The sequence below is a fragment of the Gavialis gangeticus genome, unplaced genomic scaffold (genome assembly GCF_001723915.1).
Source record: "Gavialis gangeticus isolate Ggan-Ray unplaced genomic scaffold, GavGan_comp1, whole genome shotgun sequence".
Lineage (NCBI taxonomy): Eukaryota > Metazoa > Chordata > Crocodylia > Gavialidae > Gavialis > Gavialis gangeticus.
Genome location: NW_017729032.1, coordinates 16,516,614 through 16,539,749, shown reverse-complemented (window position 1 = coordinate 16,539,749; position 23,136 = coordinate 16,516,614). Strand labels below are relative to the sequence as shown.

General features: G+C 44.4%; 1 protein-coding gene across 1 annotated transcript in view; it reads right to left on the bottom strand.

Moving 5' to 3' along the window:
- Positions 1-22,476, bottom strand: part of LOC109302206 (cyclic nucleotide-binding domain-containing protein 2-like) — an 86,402-nt gene extending 63,926 nt beyond the window's left edge. The window contains exons 1-3 of the mRNA XM_019523771.1: positions 22,434-22,476; positions 21,673-21,894; positions 17,356-17,552 (exon numbers count right to left, since the gene is read on the bottom strand). Coding sequence (XP_019379316.1) covers positions 17,356-17,552; positions 21,673-21,894; positions 22,434-22,476 — 462 coding nt within the window. The remainder of the gene's footprint in view (positions 1-17,355; positions 17,553-21,672; positions 21,895-22,433) is intronic.
- Positions 22,477-23,136: the final 660 nt, after the last annotated feature.

Below are 23,136 nucleotides of genomic sequence, written 5' to 3'. Positions count from 1 at the left end.
GATAGCGATCTGAATCAACAAATTGAATCACTGTCCCCAATTTGGGCTGAACCTGAATGGAATACGGCCCATTTTGCACACCCCTAGTTCCTGGCTAGAGTGTCTTGCCCCTCTGCTCAGGGTCACGCTAATCACCATATTTGGGGTCAGGAAGGAATTTTACTCCATGGCCAGATCGGTACATATTGTAGGGGTTTTTGCCTTCCTCTATAACAGGGGCATGGCACTCTGCCCAGGACCTCTTGAGAGTATATAAAGAGCATTTTATAGAAGCAGGACACTGGCTGCTGTGGTTCCCCTGCTTTACCTGTGGCAGGTTAGGGTGTTAGATCTATGTTGTGTCAGGTTCAATGGTTATATGGGATGGCGTGGATAGGGATGATCTTGCTTCAGGCAAGCAGTTGGACTACATGACCTCTGGAGGTCCCTTCCAGTCCTACTTCTCTATGATGCTATGACTCTATAACTGTCACTGAAAAAAAAATTAGATGATGCTATTTCTTTTCCCTTTTTCTGTATATGTGGAAATAGTTTTATGTCTGAATCCAATTGACTCTTTATGGGAATCTAGGAACCTAAAGCTTAGATACTTTTGAAAACTTTAACCCGTGTCTTTTTAATACAAACTTTAAATCAGAGGATTAAAACACTCCATCTGTCTATCTTCCTATTTGTCAAATTTTAGCAGGCCAGTTACCAAAGCATTAAATCCATTCTTAATATTAAACACATACTTAAGGTCATCCCTAGTAAGCAAACCATCTAAAAGCATACTAGAGAGACTTAATCCCATGTTTAGGTGGCTTGCAGAATCAAAAGTTAGTTTCTAGGAAAGGAAGGACATTCCAGAATCAAGACTTAAATGTAAATACAGTCTAATAATTCTGCTTAATTATGGTCATTGATAACAAAATCCAAAAGCCAGCAGCAGGGTTCCTAAGGTTAAAATTCCCATTAAAAATTGTACATTCCATTTTAGTTCAGAACAATATTTGCCCTGTCATTTGGCTATTATATACCAAGTCATGGCCACAAAGCCAGAGCTGAAAAAAGTAATAAGAAAAATTATTGGTGCCACTACTGGATTTACAGATTGTGTGAGTGATGCATAGAGACTATCTAGTTGTAGACAAATACAATACAATTCTGTGGCAGTTAGTATCCAGGCTGTCCAATATGAATTGTGCCTACCTGCAAAAGTATTCATGAGCTCAATAATCAGTGTTCAGTATTTAGAACGCCTTTCAGGCTTTCACCCTCTCAGAACTGAAAAGAGACCTGGTATGAATTCATAATTAACAGGGCCAAGAGACCTGGTTCATCCAAGGTGTTAAAGACAATCATTGGACTAATGAGTTTTTCTAGGAGATATTTATCATGTTAAACTGTCATGGAGAGGGGTCCTAGGGGTGGCCTTGATCTCCCCTAGTGCCCCCTTACCATGCCAAGTTTGCCTCAAAGCACCCTCAAGTCTCTCCTGCCACGGCTTTGATGTTATGGTATAATAGGAAGGCTGCCTATCCATCCTCTTGGACATGGTTTTCTGTAGTACCCTGGCCCCGTTCTGTAATGGGTGCCTCAGTGCACCCCAGCCTTAAGGGCTATGTGTGGCTCCAACCATCCCTTTACTATACCCCAAGCCTCGCTGATGGTACCAATATTGTTTGGTCTGGGCCCTGTTGTAATGTGGCCTCTTGTCCTCCCTGGTCCTTTTGCAGCCCTGTCTAGCACTGTGCCCTCACTGGCGCTCGGGCTCTCCACATCCCTATCTCTCTCTGCGCCTCCCTGGGTGCTCGGGCTCTCCGTAGCCCTGTCTCTCTCTGCGCCTTCTCTGGCCCTTGAGAATCACTGCCCCCCTTGTCTGGGGCTGGGGTTCCCACACCGCCGTGGGTCCCCTATGAGGCCTCTTCCAACCCCTAATAGCCTCACCCAAACCTCCGGTGTTTTATACAACAAGAAACAAAGCACAAGCCCCTGGCCTGTAACATAAATTCAAGCCGCTTGGCTACAACATTATTCCTGCCACATCAGGGGTGCTCTATCCTTCCCCCAGTCTCGGAGCTGTATCTGCAGTCTGGCCTCTCCCCTCTGCTTGCTCTGGGAGAGCTCCTTTCCCCATGGCTGCTGGCAGGGAACTGAACTCCTGGGCTCAGCCATGGGGTTTATATGTGGGCCAGACCCTGCCCCTTCCGGTCAGCTGACCGCTGGCAGGTGTGGGCCACTGGCTCCCTCTGATTGCCTCGGTAACCAGCAGCTGGGGCTCCCCACTCACTACTAGGGCCCTCTCCCTAGCAGTTTCCACTCTAAGGAGCAGGGCACCTAAGTGCTCTGCAACACACCTCCCCTCTTTATAGGAGCAGAGCACCAAAGTGCTCTGCAACATAAACACATACACTAGTCTCAGTTTTTGGAAATGACCATGGAGTTCATTTGAAATATACATATGACACTGTGACCTTATGACCAGAATATGAAGATTTTTGTGCAATGTAGAAACGCACAGCCTCATCAGTCTTTTCATTGTAAGTAAATAGGGATTTTATACTGTCTAGGATGATACAAAGCATTGTTTGTAAACTGTTGGAAGGTCTCTTACTTAGGTCAATCAAAAAAACCCCCCACCTTTCTTTAAGGCTGGAGTGACGAACTCACCCTGTACCCCAAGCCAGATCGGGACTGTGGGGTTCCTTATGGTCCACATCTGCAGTCCCCTTGCTAACAACACTACCAAATTCGCTGGCTTAGAAGGCCAGATGAAGGGACTCTATGAACCCGATCTGGCCTCAACTGGGTGTTTTACACCTCTACTTTAACTTAAATGGTGGGTCTTTTGTGGAACAAAAATATATTTCGTTATTAACAACATACCAGTTGTATCCTTATGAAGATAAGCCTGTAGAAGCATAACAATCTTTCATTATTTAGTACCTACTTTTTTATAGATGATACAAACATCCCTTTTGGAGTTTTTGTATGTGGGTTGGTGTCTCTCTGTACAAGCCTTTCCAGTTTCATCTTTATACTATATCTATAATACGACAAATATTAGAAAAATAATTGCATTTTTGCAAATTCTGAACTCTTTTACAGTTCAGCTGTATTTACAAACGTTTTGCTTCCAAGGATTTGAGCAGACCACAGCTGCACATCAAAATTAAAATCAAAATTATTTTTCCCATGGAAAATGCAATTTTTACAAAATCAACATTTTCTATCGGTGCATTTGAATTTTGCCAACTTTCTTTTTCAGTTTTCCATCAGGAAAATTGAAGAAACAGGTTTCATTTCAAGCCAAACTGGCCTAGATCAAAGGATTTCATTTTTCTGAACTGAACCCATATGTTTTGCTTTTCAGTTAGACATTAAATTGCATTTGCTTTGGGTACATGGTCTCTTGTTACAGGAAGCTTCTGTGTACTGTAGCTTCTTGTATCATGCTCCCACTCTCTCCTGTAGGCCAGGCTTCCTAGTGAAGCTACTTTTCTCAGGATGCACCACAGTCCCCACTTTGCCGGGGTTGTGAGGGAGGAGTAGGTTGGCAAAAGAGCATGGGCCTTGGAATAGACTTGGGACGAAGAAACCTGTTCTAACTCCCTTGAGGCACTCCAGGCAGATGAAATGCAAACCCAAGCCAATTCAACTTTCTTTTTTAGTGCAACGTGCTTAGATTAAATGCTTCAACTCAGGAATGTTGAAGGTTTTCATCTTGATTGAGAAAGTGTCAAAACAAAATGTTTCAACTCTTTCAAATAATTTTTTTCTAAAATTTTCCTTTTGCAAGATCTTGATATTTTGACTCTTTTGTCTTGATTTAGGGTAAAAACAAAATGCACAAATATTGGAATTTCCAATAGAACAGAGAATCCAAATTTCACTCAGCTCTGGAGAAGATATTTTATTTATTTGATAATCTGAAGGAGATATTTTAACAAATGTTTTACAAATGTTAGTACAAATGATTGTTTATTTGAAGATTCATACTAGACATTTTTCCCCTTCATTCTTTCTCTGGAAAAATTTGAGGCACCCAATCATAAAACAGACAAGTGTCCACAGACAAAGCACAATGGAAATGAGGACTAAACCCAAATAGTAAACAGCCCAAATGAACTGTTTGCAAACAACACACAGTCTGAACTTTAATCTTCATAACTAACTAGCCCATATTTATGGAAAATGAATTCTATTAGTAGAATTTAGAATGAAGTAAAACTGATTTGTAACAAAAGAAAACATCCATTATTAACTGAATGGGGTAAGGTGTGCTTCACCCCTTCTGTTGAACCTGTGCTGGCATGTAGAATTGAATGCAAAATTCCTCAGATCAGGGAAAGCCCAGTAACGAGGACATATGATGGAAGAAGGAGGCTCTGGGGCTCTGCTCCCAATACTGTTTATGCATTTTGACTAATGACCTTTTAAAGCATAATGCAGAATCAGTCTCTGGAGCAGAAACCAGAACCCATCCCCATCTTCCAGAGCAGTACCCACCTCACCGAGCTATGGAGTCACTTCTCTTGTACTCTTTCCCTCAAGTACCGGGAATCTTGTTATTTTGGCTGCACAGTGACATAATTTCATCAAGAGAAGACTCCTCATCTCAGCCTAGCCTGTAGCTGGATGGTTAAGTTGTTCCCCTGGGATGTGGGTTTATACCAGGTTGAGACAAGCCTAGAACCCAAGTCACCAACTGCTTGAGCTAGTGCTCTAATCATTAGGCTATCACTTCAAAAAGGTGGGTGGCAGCTCTATCCCAGCTGTGCTTCAACCCCACCCCCAAAAAAACCCCAGCCCTGCAAGCTAGACACCTATACCCAAAAGGGCAATATAAATGCCTGAATCCAGATCAGTATTTGAGCTCTGAATCCTAGTTTTACAAAGGCCCCTGACTCAAGTCAGCAGGTGAGGCCCACTCCTGGGAGGCAGCCAATAAAGGACTGCATCTTTCAGGCTAAGAATAGTTGAGAACCAGGACTTCCCACTCAAGTGGTGTAACCACTGCCCTCCTTATGTAGGTAAACAGTTGTGGTATGCTTATCCCCTCATCCTGCCACCCTGTTTTTGAAGGATGCTGGACACGTGCATTGTTCGTGGGCATCAGGTGAGTTTGGTGCATGGCTACCCTACATGGCCTCACTGGGAGTTTTGGCAAAGAGATGCCTAGTTCATGAATCCTTAATAGCTTTAGGTGGGTGATAGGCATCTAAATGCTTCGCTCAGTGGTATCTCTAAGGATGTGTAATAAAAGAGCTTTAAGCACCTCCGTAGATTTTCTGGCAAAATTCTAGGTGCTTAGGAGGTCTTGGGCATATCAGGTCATCAGTCATGATTCCTTGGAATTGCTCTCTTGGACATAAGCAGCTAAATTCTTCTCAAGTCTCATTTCAGGCACCCATGTCCTTTTGTGAATCTTGCCTTAAATACAATACTTGCAGGCATGACAAAAAAATCCTGAGGCCAAATGAAGAAGTTGGTGTATCCTGGTAAGCCCCCTTCTTCTTACCTGATAATCATTGCAGCTCATGTATGTTGAATATTTAACCACAGTAACTCCAACCTGCGGTCAGTGAGATTATTACAGTGCACCCTGGGATAGCCCAGGGTGCCTAGGAAGTTGGAGGCATCCTGTGCTGTTTGCCTGCTTTTTAACTTACCAAACAGGTAACTTAGCCATAACTTTCATGCCTTCCAAGTGCCTCCCTACTTGTAAGTGTCTTAGAAAAGGGTTTGTAGGCAAGTGAATGGGATGGAAGCCAAAGCAGAGGGGATGTGGAAGGGAGCCAGTCAGTTCAGAGAAAGGAAACCTTGAGTGAAAGGAGTGCCCGTTCCCCAGCCTGGGACTTCGCGTTCTAGGTTTCAGTCTCTGTTCCTTCAGAGATTTCCTGTGTGCAACAGCTGCTTAAACTTCCTGGGTCTCAGTGTCCTTTTCACAGAGCACTGGTGCCTCCTCTCAAGTGTGTTGGCTAAACATCATTAAAGATGGTGGGGCATTCAGATACTATAAATATTTAAGAAATGCGATATTGTGGAACAAGTATCTGTGGGTAGGGAGATGCATGGGAGCAGCATGCTTGAAAGCAGAGGGAAGAGAATCTGTTAAAAGGGACATAGAGAGTAACAGTGAGGGAGAGTAATTTGATTTTCTACATAAGGAGCCACAGTCACTCCAGCCTAGTGGCTAAGTCACTGAAGAAAGGCAGGAGACAGGGGCATAGTCTAAAACATGAGCCACGTCAGGGTTTGAGAGCTAAATTACAGATCCAAGGGGAAACCCTAGGGCAGGGTCCAAAACACAAATCAGGTCAAGGCCCAGCAAGCACAAGAACAATAAAGCTTCCCAAAGCAAAACTTAGTCACTTGTTAACTGGCCTAGGGCTTCTTGCCACAGCTGGAGATAAATGAGGAAGCTGCTGTTCCAGCAGCCAGTCAGAAGACCCAGACGACAGCCAACTGGAGTCATTTACTGGAGTAGGGCTGCCAGTCAAATCCCCAAGCATGTGTGGCCCACTGGGCAATTAGTCCAGCCTGGGCTGCCTGTTAGAGCCTCTGACAACTGCCATTTTCAGCTCATTCCTTGATGCATGTTTGTCTGCTGTAGCAACTAGAAAAGAAAAAGTTGGAAATGTGGGAATGCATAGGCATATTTTCTTGTTTGTCTGAGTGCTGGGAAAGAAAGTGAAACCGCAAAGAAATAAAAAAGAAGTTTGCCTGGGTGGGAGAAAATGTTTAGTGGTAAAAGCAATTTATAGGTTGACACCTGCATTCTGCATTTTATGGGGCCTAACTGGAGAAAAGTACCCAGAAAAAGCTTTGTATTTTATTTAGGTATGTTCTGTGCAGGCAATTTAGACTGCACAGAGCAATTATGCAAGAACACCTGGTGCATATGTGAAGAACAATTCAAATGGAGGCTAGCTAGGTGGATATAGTATATTAATCTATGATTAGAAATGATGACTGTATACAATCTGTTGCCATTTCAGCATATGGCTAAGATTTTTCCCTGTCTTAAACAAAGCAGCTAGAGCAAGGATGTTTGTGCTGACAATTTAATAGAGACCAGCATGCAGGACAAATGAAGGCTCAGACATGACTGTTCCTATGCTGCAGCGGTAAACATATACCATTGCTGGGCTCTGTGGACTGTTAGCCAACTGGAGAAAAGGGAATGGGGACTGGTATAGGCTAGGTAATCTGTTTGAAACTGCTGAGTATAACAACTGCCCTTTGCTCAGCTTAGTTAAGGATACTGGGGCCTCAAACCAAAAGCAGCAGCACTATTCAAGAGTGGGAGCCATCTCAGCAGAGGGCTTTGCTGTGTATTATTTTAGTTGGGACGTGTGTGTATGAGAGAAAGAGAAGCAAGTGCACACTCTATGGACAGCTAAGCAGGGAGGCTGAGCTCAAGGCATATGTGGCAAGCCAGTAGGGGGCACTCCTGCGTTAAGCCACCCACCTCACTGTGCCCAACCACTGCCACCACCCAGGGCTGGGCTTGATTCTGGCTCTGCACACCCTGGGAAACACAGGGCTAGTAGCCCTCAAGAGTACTTGATTCACTTCAAGAACTTGGGATGCTTCCCTCAGTCAGAAGCACATGTAGCGGTCTCCCTTAGTCAGCCGAACCAAGGGACCTCGAGGCATAATCTAGACCCACTCCCAATAAGTCTCCCACACTAGGTACAAAGGAGAACTTTATTGGTTACAAGGGGTAGGGTTGGAATAGGGTACAGGGTACAATATCAGAGAAATCCCATACAGCAAACTCCCATGGCTGAGTTACTGCAAGCTATATATGTAGTTAGATCTCAGGTAGCTTACTCACAAGTATTATCCAGAGGAAGGTGAAGATTCCCTCTGGAGGCAGGCAGTTCATTGAGCATGAGTTTTGAGAGAGAGAGAGCAAGTTTCATATGGTTCAGCTCTTCTCTCTCTCTGAGCCTTCCTCATGGCTGCTGCCCCCTCCTCACGGGCAGTCCTTAACTTATATAGCCCTTGTGACCTCATTTACCTGGTCCAATGGAGGCCAGCACTTGTTGGCTGTCAGCCAACCAATTTGAAATGCATCACTAGTTGCTGGGCAGACTGGCAGTTCCTAGCTCCCCAGGGAGCAAGCCCCTCACCCAGGTATGTGATGCCAGTCATGTAGGCAGAGGGAGCAGGTTTCCCCCCTCCCTCAGGAATGTATGCAGCTCAGGTTACCTAAAGAGACAGGGTAAGGTGTATCCTCTGTGGGGCCCATTCCTAACTGAATTGTCACAGAGCAGAGTTTATGGGGAGAAACAGAGGTGGCCTTCTGCCACAGCATAAACCTGGAGCAAACTGCACTAGGAACATTGCACACAAACAAGTGGGCGATGAATCTGAAAGTGAGAGAAACAAACAGGTTCTTCATGAGACAATGGGCATTTGAAAATGAGACAGAATTAGCCATGGGTTGGAGCAAAAACTCTCTTAAAACATCTTCAGAGAGGAAGAGGGAAGGAAGTTCCAGACATTGTCCTGGACAAGCATGGCAGGCTTGCTGGTAACAGCCCAATTTGCAGGCTTGGAAGGGCTCTGAGCTATTGGTGAGGCATTCCCATCAATCAGGTGAAGGCACGGGAAAGACTTGCCCAGCCCCTACCCTTGGGTGAGGCAAAGAGCCGGACCTGGTTGAGGACTACATTCCCTGTCTTCCTGATTGGTCCATGTGCAATCTGGGGGCAGAGCCTCCAGAGGTGATAGAAGAGCAGCATGCCCGGCACACGGGTGGCTGCGTCGAAGGATGGTGAAGAGGACGGGTGAAGTAGAGCTGGTCAGCAGGGCAGAGCTGTTGCCCTGAAGAGCCTGAAGACTCCTCACCGGATGGGGAGCAGCAAGCGGCCGCATCTCCCAGCCCTGCCACGAAGGAGCGTGGCAGGCAGTGCACAGGCTAATGCACACTGGGTCCAGGAGTGAACCAAGACCTTGGGAGCCACTCAAGGTGGCTCGGGTCTCCACCCCCTGGCACAAGGCCAGGCAGCGGTGCACAGCCAGTGCACAGAGCAGTCTATGTGGGACCAGGGCCCTGGCATCCACTTGAAGCAGCTTGGGCCTTCAACCACTGGCACCAGGCCTGGCACTTTGTGCAAAAGCATTGCACGGAGGGTCCTGGAGTGGACTGAGACCCCAGAGCCACACAAGGAGGCCCGAGTCTCCAACCCCAAGCAAAAGGCAGAGCCCTCGGTGCACACAATGGTGCACATGGGCCCAAATGGACCGGCAGCCCAGAGAGAGCCCGAGGCAGCTGGGGTCTCGGTGAGGGAGGAGGCGACTCACCTGGGGAGATTAAGACCCCCAGGCCCCGGAGTCATCAGTTACCAGAGAATGGGATTCCCACAGGGGAGGGGGAATTTCCCCCAGTCAATGAGACCGACCAGTGGAGGGGAAGACCAGAAGGGCTCTGTGGGTTTGGAGGTTACCTTCATGGGCTATGAAGGGCCTGAAGTGCTCTAGGGATCTTTCCCCTTCCCCCGATCACTGGAGTGCAGCTACTGCTCCAGGACAGCCTGGTCTGTTCCTTGGGGTCAGTTACAGCATTAGTTTGTATTTTGATGTTCATGTGCCTTGTATTTTGTGAATTAGCACCTCATGTTTTGCAGTTTGTATCTTAATAGAGCTTAAGATTGTATGAGCTTTATTGAAACCCGTATACTGGCTCTTCCATATTACTTACCTGTATTCTGAGTGGTGCTAGGATTTTATATACACATTGCATGTAGTTCTATGCTTTGTGTGTGTGTATGTGCGTGTGTATATATCTATATGTATGTGTATATATGTGTGTGTATAATATAATAGGTGCGTGTGTTTGTGTATTTATTTATTTTTGTATTTATTCCTTCCTATGGTTTATTGTATTAATAAATTTGTATGTAGTTAAGTTCACAGGGTGTCTTGGCTTGACTCTATAAGGAAGGAGGGAAACTGTGTGCAGCCAGCAGTTTCACCCCACAGTGCACCTGCCCTGCTAATTCTTCCCTTCGACTGGAGAGGGGAGTACTTACCCAGGTAGTACCTGAGTTATACAAGCACGATCTATGGCCCCAAGAAAACCTTAAACAGGCTTCTGGGCTGGATTCTGGATGAAGCAGCTTTGAGGTTGTGAACAAGGAAACTGCCCCGTTGCTTGATTGTATCCAAGCCTCTGAAAACAGGACCTGTTGCAAATTTACAAGACAAAGGAATTCCTGACTATCACCAATTTCTCTTCCTGAATAGAATAGCCTACTGTCAGAGCTGGGTGTCACAGTGGGCCGAGCACGAACGAACAGGTGGGATTAGCGGCGCGGAGTCAGAACGGGCGGGACAAGCGTGTGGCTTCAAAAGATAACTTTTATTTTGCTTACTTACGCCACAAGATGATGAAGTAGCGTAGGCAGGTCAACTTAGTTACATACGAGTACGGTAAACGATGAACAAGAAACGTGAAACGATGAAACGAGGCCGAGTCGGTAACGAAGACGGTGAACGTTGTAGTCGGTAATGTGCAACGTGGAATGGGTGGCCGAAACGCGGAACGTGGATAACCGGAACGAGTCGAATGAGCGATCGGAACGTGAATCGAGAAACAAGGCCGGAACGTAGTAACGAGTAAATCAGATCAAGAACGAGTAATCGAGACGAGACGAGCGTTATCTAGGAAGGGGTACGCCGGGATTCGACAGTGGCGGGGAGACCAATGGCTCTTACGAATCAGGAGTCTAGACCTGAGGCAGTCTTCACAGGAGCGATCTCTGCTCAGATCTGTCTAGTCTCTTCTGGTCACTGGTCTCCGCCGGGGGTGGAGACTCGCTGGCCTTAAATATGATTTGAGTGGCCAATCACGCGGCTTCCCCCATGGAAGATTCTGGTTCAATTATGTCATACCTGAGGCAAGACTGGGCATGCGCATGGTGCCAGTTCAGATTACCTCATTGAAACATTTTGATTGACAAGCGTGGGGTCAAGCATGGGGCATGTGCAGGGCATGCTTACTAGCCCTCTGGGGATTTTCCACTTGCTTGTCTGTGCACGTCTGTGCTTAACCCTGTGTTAGCTGGCACCTTATTCAAATTTGGTTCTGACACCTACAAGATGCCAAATTATGACTAGACATTTTGATCAAAAGCAGTGACAGGGGCATTTTAAAGAGCTCTGTGGCAGGTAAAACATACCTCTGAAAGATCTCGTTTGAGATCTTAGCTGGACCAAATTATTCGGATTAAGGCTTCCTGAAGTCCCTTCTGGCCCTGTTTTTCTAAGTTGTTCTGTGATAGTCTATCAGTTTGCCCCCTGCTCATTTGGTAGGTCTGCAGGGTTCTTTTGAATAGTTTTGTTTCTTTGGGAGAATGTAAATAAAGGAGCCTGGGAAGACAGGAAGAAAACAGGTGTCATGACCAAAAATATGGAGCATACTTGTGTAAGCCATCTTTGGGGAGGGGAACTGAATGTATTACATGTACAAGAGACTTCCCTTCAGATAGAAAAGTATATATTAAAGAGTCATATAAAAAACTAAGAGGAAGATTCACAAGCTGTAATTTGGGTTTTTAAATCTTTCAAACTGAAAAATTGCTCCAGGTTTTTAGAGACTTCTACACTCCACTAGACTAGACCATTCCAGAAGTTTTGCTTGCAGATTTTGAGCTAAAAACAGCCACTTGGGCTCCAAGTTAAACAATTAAGTGGTTGGAAAGAATCTATAAAAGGAGAGCAGAATGGCAGGTCTGTTTGATCAGCCATCATACAAATGCATTAGAGCTTCTCCATCAAGTGCCGTTCCACAAAAAGCACTTGATTTTAAACTGATTCATAAGTTGTCATATCCAGAGACAAGTTAGTAAAGATTTCATTGATCCACAGTCATATACAGAGCCTTGTGTAATTGAGCAATTGGGACTGTTGGGTCATAAGTGTATGCTCTAATAGAAGATACAGGCATGATTTTTTTTCTTGCTGTTGTTGTCAGTGCTTGTAATTTTTTTTGTTTGCTAAGTTTCAAGTTAACTTTCACTCTCTCTCTTGTTAGGCTTCCCTGTAGATGCTCATTACTATAGCCTCTGAGCACGCCACGAAAAGAATGGAGATGTGAACAAGAAGCCAGCAAAGGAATCAGAAAAGATGCATCTTTGCTTTGCAGATGGCAAATTGACAGAGACCATGACTGAGACCAAGACAGAAAGGGATCTTGGACCTGATTTTTCAAACATGCTAAGCACCTGTATCTGTGTAGTACAGTGCCAGAATGGATGAGATGAAATGCCACAGTTCCCAATGTGTGAATCTGAGCCTTGTTCTTGACTCCTGCTGAAAGCTAGCTCCCATTAACTTAGCTGTAAAGGTGCCTAGTCAATTGGGCTGGAAAAAAAAACAGCAGCAAGATGTAATGATAACCACATCACTCCTGTGTGCTACAGGCTGCAGGTGTGCCTTCGCCAAGCTAGCCCTGCTAGTGGGCTGCAAGGCTCAGTCCAGACCTTGGACATATAATTCCAACTGAAGTCCAGTACAAGATGTGGGGTGAGCAGCATCTATGAAAATTAAGACCAGAATAATTTGGTTCAGCCCATGCAGGAAGCCTATAGAAAGTTTCTAAGTTGGCCACATGCGGATTCACGGGAATAGCTAAAGACTCCTCCTTGACCCAAAGACCACTTTCCCACCCAAATTCAAGCCTTGTTTCAACACACAGGGACACTAGAATGTTTCAAAGGAAGAGTCACCAGAACTTCTTAACATGGGCAAAACAATATATTTTCCCCTTAGTTTCATTCTTGAAAATAGTTGAACCACTTTGGCTAGAACTTTCCAAAAATATTAAGCAAATGCCTAGTTCAAGAAAGTTCAGTCCAAATGGTTAAATTAGGTGAAGGTGCAGGCAACTGAACACAGGGCTTTGTAATGAAGTGTCAGCGAACCTTAATAAACTAAAAAAAGCAAATCTGAAAAATAAAGCAGCATACCCATGGAAGTTCATTTCACCTTCCCGTTTAGAAAAAATTGGTTTGACAATAGATTATTGTTCAAGTGTGAACAGAGCTCCATTTCTCCATGTCCCTCTTGTCTTTTGTTTTTTTGTTTTGGTTTGTTTTTTAAACCCGAATACAGCTTCTTTGGATTTGCTTTTGAACCCTGATGGATTTTCCCTGCTGCTGCAGCAGCAGCAGCAGCAGCAGCAGCAGCAGCAGCAGCAGAGACTTGTGTGAATAAAGTCTATATGCAACAGTGATTCCAGGACACAAACTGCTGCCTCTATAGAAATTCTGGGAGTTGGCTCCACATACCATGGCAACAAGAACCAGACCTTTCAGAGAAGGCAATAAGTAGATAGGTCGCCTTATGAGTGTATTAGAATCTATTTTCCTCAAAGAGAGAGTGGAGTTGAAGACTTATTGGGCTCAGGGGAGAGATCAAAATAGGGAAGCAGGGCTCAGAAGCATCTGGGCCCAGCTCCCAACCAAAAGGACAGGTGACCTGAATATCCTATGCTTTTCCAAGAAATTCAAGCGAAACAATAACAAAAATAAATTAAAACATTACACTCTGGACATGCGGTTTGGGCACCCAAAAAACCCCTAACATGACCCCATAATGCCACAGAAAACCACTGAAGTATTTTAGTCCCACATCAGACTAAGCAGGGAAACAAGACCTGGAATTATCTTTCCCTTTGTGCACCTAAATGGCAGTTTTCTACCCTGTAGACAAAGACAAGTTTCCTGGACTGAGGATGAACAGTAAGAATACACACCTGGGCTAGGTACAGGTATTCAAAAAGCCCAAGACAAAATTGCATGGTCTTCTATAAGCGTTGTAGTTTAGATCAGCAACAAACAGAATATACATTTACCCTTTGGTAGGAGGAGCAAATCTTAGACCGGGGCTCCACCATTTTTAAACCACTCTATGTGTGCCGAACTTCTGTTATGGGTGTAGACCAGTTTCTGATCACTTATACCAGTAAAAGTGTAATGTCTGTACTTGGACCAGTTGTGTTACAGATTTGAATTGATTTCTGAGCACTTATACTTGAACCTTCACCTCACTTACCTCCTAGCACAGTATGCAAGCCACCACTCCACAAGTCAGGCATTATCTGAATCCTTTTCTAGCACTCCCTTTGAAGCTGAGTCATTGCACCTGATGACTAATTGCTATTGGATAAAATGGAAGAAGAGCAGTGCAAAAGTCACTACTGCTCTGAGGCAAAGCTCAGACTAGAGCCCAATGCATATGCCTTGACATAGGAACAACTATCTCACTGAACCACAGATTGCTCTCTTCTTGGGCTTACACATCTCCCTTTCTGGGCTTCCTGGTGAGCCAGCTCCAAAAAAACACACCAGAAAAGGCTCTGAATATTATTTAGCTAGTAATCTGCCTGTCGGTATACTGTGTTAGGAAGTCAAAAAGGTGGAGGTTCAAACCTCTTCTGGGGAAAGGCAGCCCAGAATCCTGGTTTCTGAGTAAATATCCTGTTACTGTTAATGAGGTTAAAAAAGAAAAAAGAGGATCCTCCTCTGGCATCTCACACTGGATGACTAGGTATATTTTCATGATGTGGATGCAGGTATGTATCCATAATGGGTGTGCACATATAGCTGCATACCTGCCTGCTTTGTGTGTACCCTGCTGTACATGTTCAGTTCATGTGCACATGCTTGTGTGTCAACACTATGATGAAAACAGAATCATTATCTTCATAATATGCTACTTATGTGGGTAGAAAGCTGCCATTTAAGCACACAAAGGGAAACAGAATTCTATGCATACCATTCACTCCTGTATTATTTTAATTCTCACCCTGCACACCAGATCCCAGCCTTGCCAAAGGTTTTCTGTTGGGAATGACACTTCAGTAACACGACTTCCTCAGAGATCTACTGTGTTTTGCTCAGCTTAAAGGGTGGAAGATGTGCCCATCTGATAGTGACTTGTTCAAATAGGCCATCAGTAGGGCGACCACATACAACCCAGTTTGGCCACGGCAATCCCAGATTTTGTAGGCCATGCTAGCATCTCAGTCAGTTGGTGAAAATTAAAATAAGCGTCCCAGAATCACCAGGGCATGGGTCGTAGTCCAGTGGATAGGTGGCGTGGCATGGTGCACTAGGCAAGTGAGAAGGCACTGCTGGAGCAGGGGCTATCTTGCCTGTACATGCCTGGCCTGGCTCCTCCTAGGCAGTGGCTAGAGGCAGGGGCCAGGCTGAGCTGGGCATGTGTGAGCAGGGGAGTATTTGCTCCAGTGATTCGTGTCTTGCCTGCCTACCTGGTACACCATGCTGCTCAGCCTCCCCTCTGGACTGCACCCCATGCCCCTGCCCACTTGCCTCTGCCTGCAGCGGCACTGCTGACAGGGTCCCAGATTTCCTTGAAAATAATATGGTCACCCTAGCTATCGGGGTGTTTCTGTTCTTATTACTGGAAAGTTGTATACCATATGTGGGAAAGAGCTGCCTTTTTTAAACATAAAGCATAGCCCCTGTGACTTGCTTGTGAATCCTGATTATTCTGGAAGAATTTCCCATGAGTACAGTGGTAGATTTAAGTGATCTTCCTTTACACAAACTGCCTCTTTACATCTTCTAGGTGGAACTCTGCAGCATGCTCCAATTGTAATATTCCTTGATAAGCAACAAGCTTCTGATGTTGCTTATATCACGCTAGTGCAAGGCTAACCATTAAGAAACTATCATTACCTGAGCCATATGGTCTCTCTGTGCTGCATTCTCTACTCTTGCTTTTCTTTTAAACAGTGTAGCACACATTCGTGCTTATGCTGTTAAATGTATGAGTGCACCATAAAATAAATAGTATGTGCAATTTGGCTGAGTTAGCATTACTTCAAGAATTCTAAGCTTTTCATATAGTAAACTTAATGTTGCAGAAATAGATGTTTTTGAATGGTTTTTAAAGCTGTTTGTGTTTGGTACAAGAAATAGCTATTCTTTGGGTCCTGCTTGACATGACTTGCACAGTTTATGCTTAGACAGACCTAGGAGTGAAACAGCAGAAATGTCAAAGGTCCATAACAGGTCAGAGTGGAGTGTGCGGCATCATGCTTTACCTTACAATCACTATCTGTCTTTCGTGTTTCAGTCTTGTCTAGTAGCTCTGAGAATTAAGACTCTACTGTGCTAGGCACTATAAAATTCCTAGTGAGAGACAGTCTCTACCTAAAAAAGTTTACAGTCTAACTGCACAGGACAGAAAGGGGAGAGGTGAAAGGAAATCGAGGCAAAGAAGAGTAACATGATTTGTCCAAGATCATAACAAAAATCAATGACAAAACTAGGTATCCTTTCTCTTTAGTCAACAGCCCTGGCCAGTGGACCATATTGTTTCCATGGTTTGTGCACTGTTCCCAGTACAGCAGGCCAATCCAAAGATAAAGTCAATAAAAATAGTCCGACTGGCTTCAGTAATCCCTGGATCAGACCCGTTGTCCTGCCCATGCATGCCTGAGCACTAAAAGCTTGCACAAATATTTATTAAAGGTATAGAAACATACTCTATTAATTTTATCCTTCCTAATCAGATGTCATATGGCTGATTAATTCTTGTGTATTTGGATAACTTGCCATTAATAAAGCTATAAGCTTTCATTCTGATCGTAGAACAATGGAATTACTGGGGAGCCATTTGGAGAAGGGGCGAAAGCATGTGCCAATGTTAATATTTACATCATTAACTGTATTGTGAAATGTGTCTTTAAAACTATTTTCAGTCTTTTTCCCCCTTTTTTTTCCACCAGCTTATTTCCAAGGGAGTAAAAATACAATGTTCATAGACTGTGGTGCCATTAATTTCAGAGATAGCATAAATCCTCTGAATTGGCAATTAAACTGAAGCCTTGAAAACAAACTCAGTGATTTCTTCTCAGTTCTTTTAGGCAGGGAAAAGTTCATGCCCACAGTTTAGCAGCAAAGAAGCTCAGGAAATTTATTAATGCTCCAGAAACAGGTAATCAATCCCTTCAGGTCAAAGATGAGAGGTGCTAGCATCAGGGCTTAAAGAGAAACCCTCCAGTAGGTCATTTGGTATTGGCTTTGGATTACAGGGATTCATCTCTTACAGCTGAAGGTTCTGGTTTCTCTCTCTTGCTCACTTACCACCCCCTCCCACCCCTCTCCCCTGCTTTTTTAAAGGGAAAGTCTTTATAGACTAAAAAGAAGTGGATGGGGATTTCTTTTTCTTGGATGTAACTGACACTTCTCATTGCAAAAGTAACAGCTAACCTCTGACACAAAAGAAATCTATAAAATAATCTAAGTATCATGGGAAGGGGCACTAGAAACTGACACCTTGTGAAGGTAAAGAACAATGCAAAGCACTTGACACTGGAATTTGTACCTTATAGCTGCCATGTGTCTCATTCCCAAGCAGTACAATGTCTTCACACTTGGAAGCCTGTAGAACAGTGAATTGAGGACAGGATGTCTCTTGCTTTGCACTTTCTGTTTCACCAGCTTCCTTGTCTGTGCACTCCTTGCTGGTATCAACTCTATCATCTCCAGGCTTGGTTTTATTCATTAGAGAACTAGGACTAGCTAAGGAAAAATAAAAAGAAAGAAATCTATATCTGTTATGGATTATATATATATTGCGTGTGTGTATTTAGCTGATTGCAACCTAAAACAGATAACTGAGGCTTACATATTATGTGCTATTTTATAGTGGGCAGATCACATAAGAAATCTTTGGCTTCCTGCTGTGCCCTGCTAGCAAATGTAATTTATTTTCCACACTACCTGCCTTCTCTAGCAAACAATGGCTGTAGATTAAAGCCTATTTATGGGTTTGGTATATTTCTGCTGCTGGTGAAAGGCAGGACAGAATAAATTATAGGATTCTTAGAATCAAACAGCAACCAGTGAATTGTGTTTAAGATCATGATTTCTTCTGAAATAGCCAAGGCAAGTTCATTGGTGCTGGGAGAAATAACAGACGTCATCCATGATCTTAAATGCCTGGAACTCAATGGACACCCTGTACAAAACAAACAGGCTGTGCCTGGGGTTGCTGCAATTCACTTCATGCTGCACAGACCAGCTCTATTCTCCATGGTTGAAGTGAAGGGGGAAGACTGTGGATGAACCAGTAAGTGGCAGGTGTACAGCCAGCCAGTGGCCTGGATGCACTGGATAGCAGGCCTTCCTTGAAGCAAGGTGCAACAGGCCATAGCAAGCATTATAGCCCAGGACTAGTACTGACAGCAAAGAGAAAGCTGAGTAGCTTCTCTGTCATGCGACTCCTCATTGGCAAGGCAGTTTCCAGCCAAGTAATTCTACAACACATGGTGCCTTTACTCAAGCTGTGCTCTGCATTGTACAACCGCTACTCATATTGGTGAGGAGCAGTGATTTTAGATTCTCATATAATTGCTTAGCAAGGCAATCTAATACTTCCGAACGAAGACCCCCAAGTAAAATAACTTTGCGCCTGAAGATTTTGGGTTGAGATAAATATGCGATTCCAAATGAAATGTCTTTGCTGATCTCAGCTTCCTTCCCAGAGGACAGAACTGCAGGTTCAATTTGAATGTGTCCCTTTGTTTTCCAGTTTGGCAAATTCAGTGAAAATATAATAAGCTCCTGTTGGGAGTGCCTTGTGGATAATTTTCTATGTATCAGCAATGTGTGCATGTTGGTAACATCCTGATGTGAGTAAAGAAGGTAAAAGTATTTCAGCATCCTGAGCTGTTGAACAAAGCTGAGGCTATTTAATGGGAAAGGATGCACCTAGTTTTAATTAGGAAGTCTTGCAGACCCTGAACTGTGAGCAAGCAAGACACAGAGCATCTAATCCCTGTCATTTGGACTAATCTTACATGGGCAGGCTTTTGTTGGAGCTTTTCCTTATTTATAGGGGTGGGCATGAAAGTAGAATCAACTCAAACTGAAAATCAGGATTCAAGTAATTTGTTATTTTTTTTAAACTTTTGGTATCTATCTAGGACCCACAATATAAAAGCTAGGCAGTAAACTAATTCCTAGATTAAAATGTGCAGTACCATCTACCACATTGCTAATCTCAGTTTACTAGCTAGCATGGTAACTAAATCCCCTATCATCCCTTCCATAGATGATCCATGCAGATCAAATCTGACAGGCCAGCGTGGGGTAATTTGTGCTGGGGCTGCATGCAGCGTACTAGTTTTTAGATAAATTCTCATTTCCAAAGCTTTTGAACGCTTAGCTTTGAAACTCTGACACATAAAAGGGGGGAAAAAGCATCTGAGAAAAAATGTGTTTTCTGTCTGTCTTTCTCCCTTTCTTTCTTTCTTTGTTTTTTTCAAAAAATCCCTTCTGAAGAAATGGAAGGAAGTGTAGATGGACTGCCATCTATTGGCATGCCCATATAATATCTATGATGAATGAACATTTATTAGTCAAATGCAGCAAGAATACACAGGTCCAAACCTGACATAGAATGGTAGCTTGCTATGTGCAGCAAGATTACCAGATGAGGACTGACTAATATAATATAATAAAGAAAAATATTGGGCTAGGAATATATTTTTTTCTTTTTAATAAACTATAAAACCTCTTGCATTCTGCAGTCAGCAGATTCTGCCTAACCTTTATTATTGATGCAGGTTTAAATGCAGTTAATACATATCTGGACTCTGTGTGCATCAGTATTATTTATATAGACCTGTCAACTTACATAGCACTTTGCAAAAAATCATTAAAAAGAACTTCAATCCCTAACCACTTTATAATCTATCTGGGGCTAATTGGATACTTTGAGATGATTCAGGACAACAATTCCATCACAGGAAGGCACAAAGACATAGTTGTTTAGGTGATCAATAAAGGAAGCATTGGAAAAAGAAGTAGGCCTTAGGCAAAGGTTTCAAAGTAGCAGAGAGTATTTGGAACAGGATTTGTAGAAAGATGGCTGTATGGAGAAAGGGGCATCGAAGGAGGTACAGAGTACGCAGAGAAAAAGAGACGAGAGCAGACAACATGGATGCTTCTGTATCTTGTTAGCAGTCTCCTGAACCAGCTGTTCCTACCTGGGAGTATCTATTATCTTTCAATTTTATTGGTAGTTGGCCTGCATTGTAGACAGTCAATCAAAGCCGGCTAATCAGAATCTCTTGGTGGAGTCAACACTACTGGGTGCATCTAAACGAGACATTTACTGCAGAGTTGACCAATTAGTTCTGCGGTAGGCCTGTGTGAAGCAGCTAGTATTTGCTTTGGATTCAGATTCAGCTGATTCGGGAGATAGTGATTTGATTTGGTGATTCCGATCGCTGCCCCGAATCAATTCACCCAAATCTGATTCAGAGATTTGGCTGCTGACAAATCTCTGAATCAGCCGGGCCCATCCCCCACCCACTCTCCCAGCCTGGCAATGGCCGCCCCGCACAGCCCAGCTCTCTGCACTTTGAGAAACAAAGACCTGACTCACCAGGTGCTGCCAGGCCGGGGGGGGGGTGATCCCCGTTGCCCCCCACTACCCCATGCTGCATGGGGGACTAAGCATGAGCCCCCCACCCCCGAGCATGGCTGCCCCGCTCACTGTGGCTCTGGGCCCTTAAGGAAAAACAAAAAACAAAAAAACCCCGAACTCACCATTCCTGTGGGTGGGGGGCAATCCCCGCTGCCCCCCTGCCATGTGGGGCTCTGTACAAGTCCCCTAAAGCCCCGAGGCTGCTGCAGGAGCAGAGAGTCGCAGGGCTTTTCTCGGTTTTTTTTCTTAAAGGGCCAGAGCTGTGGCAGGTGAGTCACCGGTGGCAGGGCTGGGGGAGCAGGGGCAGGAGTTGGGGGGCTCATACAGAGCCCCGCAGCAAGCATGGGGCAGTGGGGAACAGCAGAGTTAGCCGCCAGCCCAGCAGCACCCGGTGAGCACTAGGAGGTTTTTTTAAAACGCCATGAGCTGGGGCCAGAAGGGTAGCCATGGCGGGGCTGGGGGAGCGGACAGGGGTAGGGGAGGCTGGGGGAGCAGGCAAGGGTTGGGGCCTGGCAGGGGTCCCCCTAAGGTCCCCTCCCCCAGCCCCCCTTCCCTGCCCCTAGTACTTACCAGGTCCGAGTCCGGCTCCAGCTCCCTGCCCAAGTCATCAAAGCTCTCCAAATCTTTTCCAAAAATTCGGAGAGCCTTGAATCAATTCAGACCTTTTAACTGGTCCCCTGATTCAATTCGGATTCAGAGATTCAGCCACCAAATCGGGCCGAATTTTCTCCAAATCAAATCACCACCCGAAGCTTCACACAGCCTTACTCCACAGTAAAACGTCACCACCTACACGTACAATAGTATTAGACTGGAGTAAACTAATTAACTCTCCTGCAGAATAGTACTACCAGGTACTATGCTGTGGTGGAGTACTTTACTCCACCACAATGCTCATGTAGACAGGGACCCAGCTGGCTGGGGCAGGAGGGTGCTGGTGCAGAGGCTGCCTTCTGGCTAGCCCCACAGTGTAGTGCCCTCATGAGCTGGAGGGAGCATGAGTCCACATTGAGCTGGAGGGAGCAGCCCTGGGTTGGCAGGCTGACCCCCAAGACCCCTGACAGCTGGAGCTGTGCTGCCCTGGCAAACTGCACCAGAGTTTATTCAGCCACCTCAATAGCACCTATAGATGTGCCCACTGGGTACTAAACCTAAAGCAAACTGTCTGGGTTGGAATCAACAATTCTAGTAAACCATGTTTCTCACCCTCTTTATTATAGTAGACCTCTGTGGCTTCTACCATCAGGGTCTGACCTTGTGACAATACTTGACACTTGTCTTTTGCTCTCTCCATATGAAAGACCCATAGGATGAGAATTTGGCTCAAATGAGGTTGATGAGGTCTTGACACCGATTTCAACAGAGCCAGGTTTTCCACTTCTCTGCTTGACCCCTCTATACTAGCTTTTTTGTCCTTCTCCCTTATGGCTAAACAGAATAAGACCCATATCGGTATAAGGTTGTTAGTAATAATCAGCTTTTAAGCATCCCTTTATGAACTGACCTGGTGATTTCAGGCCAGCCCCTAGTACACAAGTGTCCACATTGTACCCAAACTACCACCCAAACCAACAGGAGCTAGATCTCTTGTTGATGATCCAAGCAGAGAAGCCAAGGCATAAAAAACCCCCCCATATACTACCCTTTCCTGTCAAGTGCTACCCCCACATTGATGCAAAACTCTAGAACTCTTGGCTCAGAAATGATACCTTTTATTAGACCAACTAAGAAATCGCAAAACAAATGAGTTGGTATAATAAAAAATATCATCTAGGAACCAAGAGTTTTAGAGTCTTGTATTTCTTCTTATCTCAGATCAACACAGCTTGATCGCACTGGGGAAGGCTGCATTGCTTGCAGCCTGTAATATGGTTGCCTGTGGGCAGACAGAAGAATACTAAACCAAATCCTCAACTCATGCAAGTCCATGGCACTCCAATGATTTCAGTGGTGCTATGCCAGTTTACTCCAGTTCAGGATCTTGTCTTTCAGCGCCAGAGCTATCGCCATCTAGAAACACAACTTTCCTTTTCAGAGCAAGAAAATGCACCATACCTGCTTTCAGGAGGAAGATCTTCAAGGACGTATTTCTTCTGGCACTAGAAGGATTAACTGGTGGGCATTATTATACAAGTAAAACACGGAGCTGCAATAAGGTGTCTTGCAGCTATTTACCAAGTAGATAGCTTGATGTTAACGTCTGTTAGATCAGCATGGTAACAGCCTCCAGAGGGTGTGTAATAAACAATATTATCAGAGTTTGAGTGCAGGGAGTATCAGATTCCACTGCTGACTGACAACATGAGAGATTGGTTTATTTGCTATTAGGAAACCAATTTATAGTGTTGTGGTGTTGCTATGTCTTTGTTTACTAGGAAATAATATGTAGCTTTCATACTTATTTGCTGTATAAACACATCTTTCCTTCCCAATTCCAAACAGACAGTTGGTGAAGCTGGTACTATATAGCAAGGGTTATATCCTGAGGGCTGTTAAACACATTTATACTGCAAACCAGAATTAAATGGGACCCAGCACATGCAGAAGGTTTATTTTGAGGTCTTAAATAGGAGGTAAGTGATGCATTAGACTCGCATTGTCCATCTGCACAGAATTTCACCCATTGTGCCTATTTTCCTGCATCACTTCAGCATATAGATAAGGATTTTG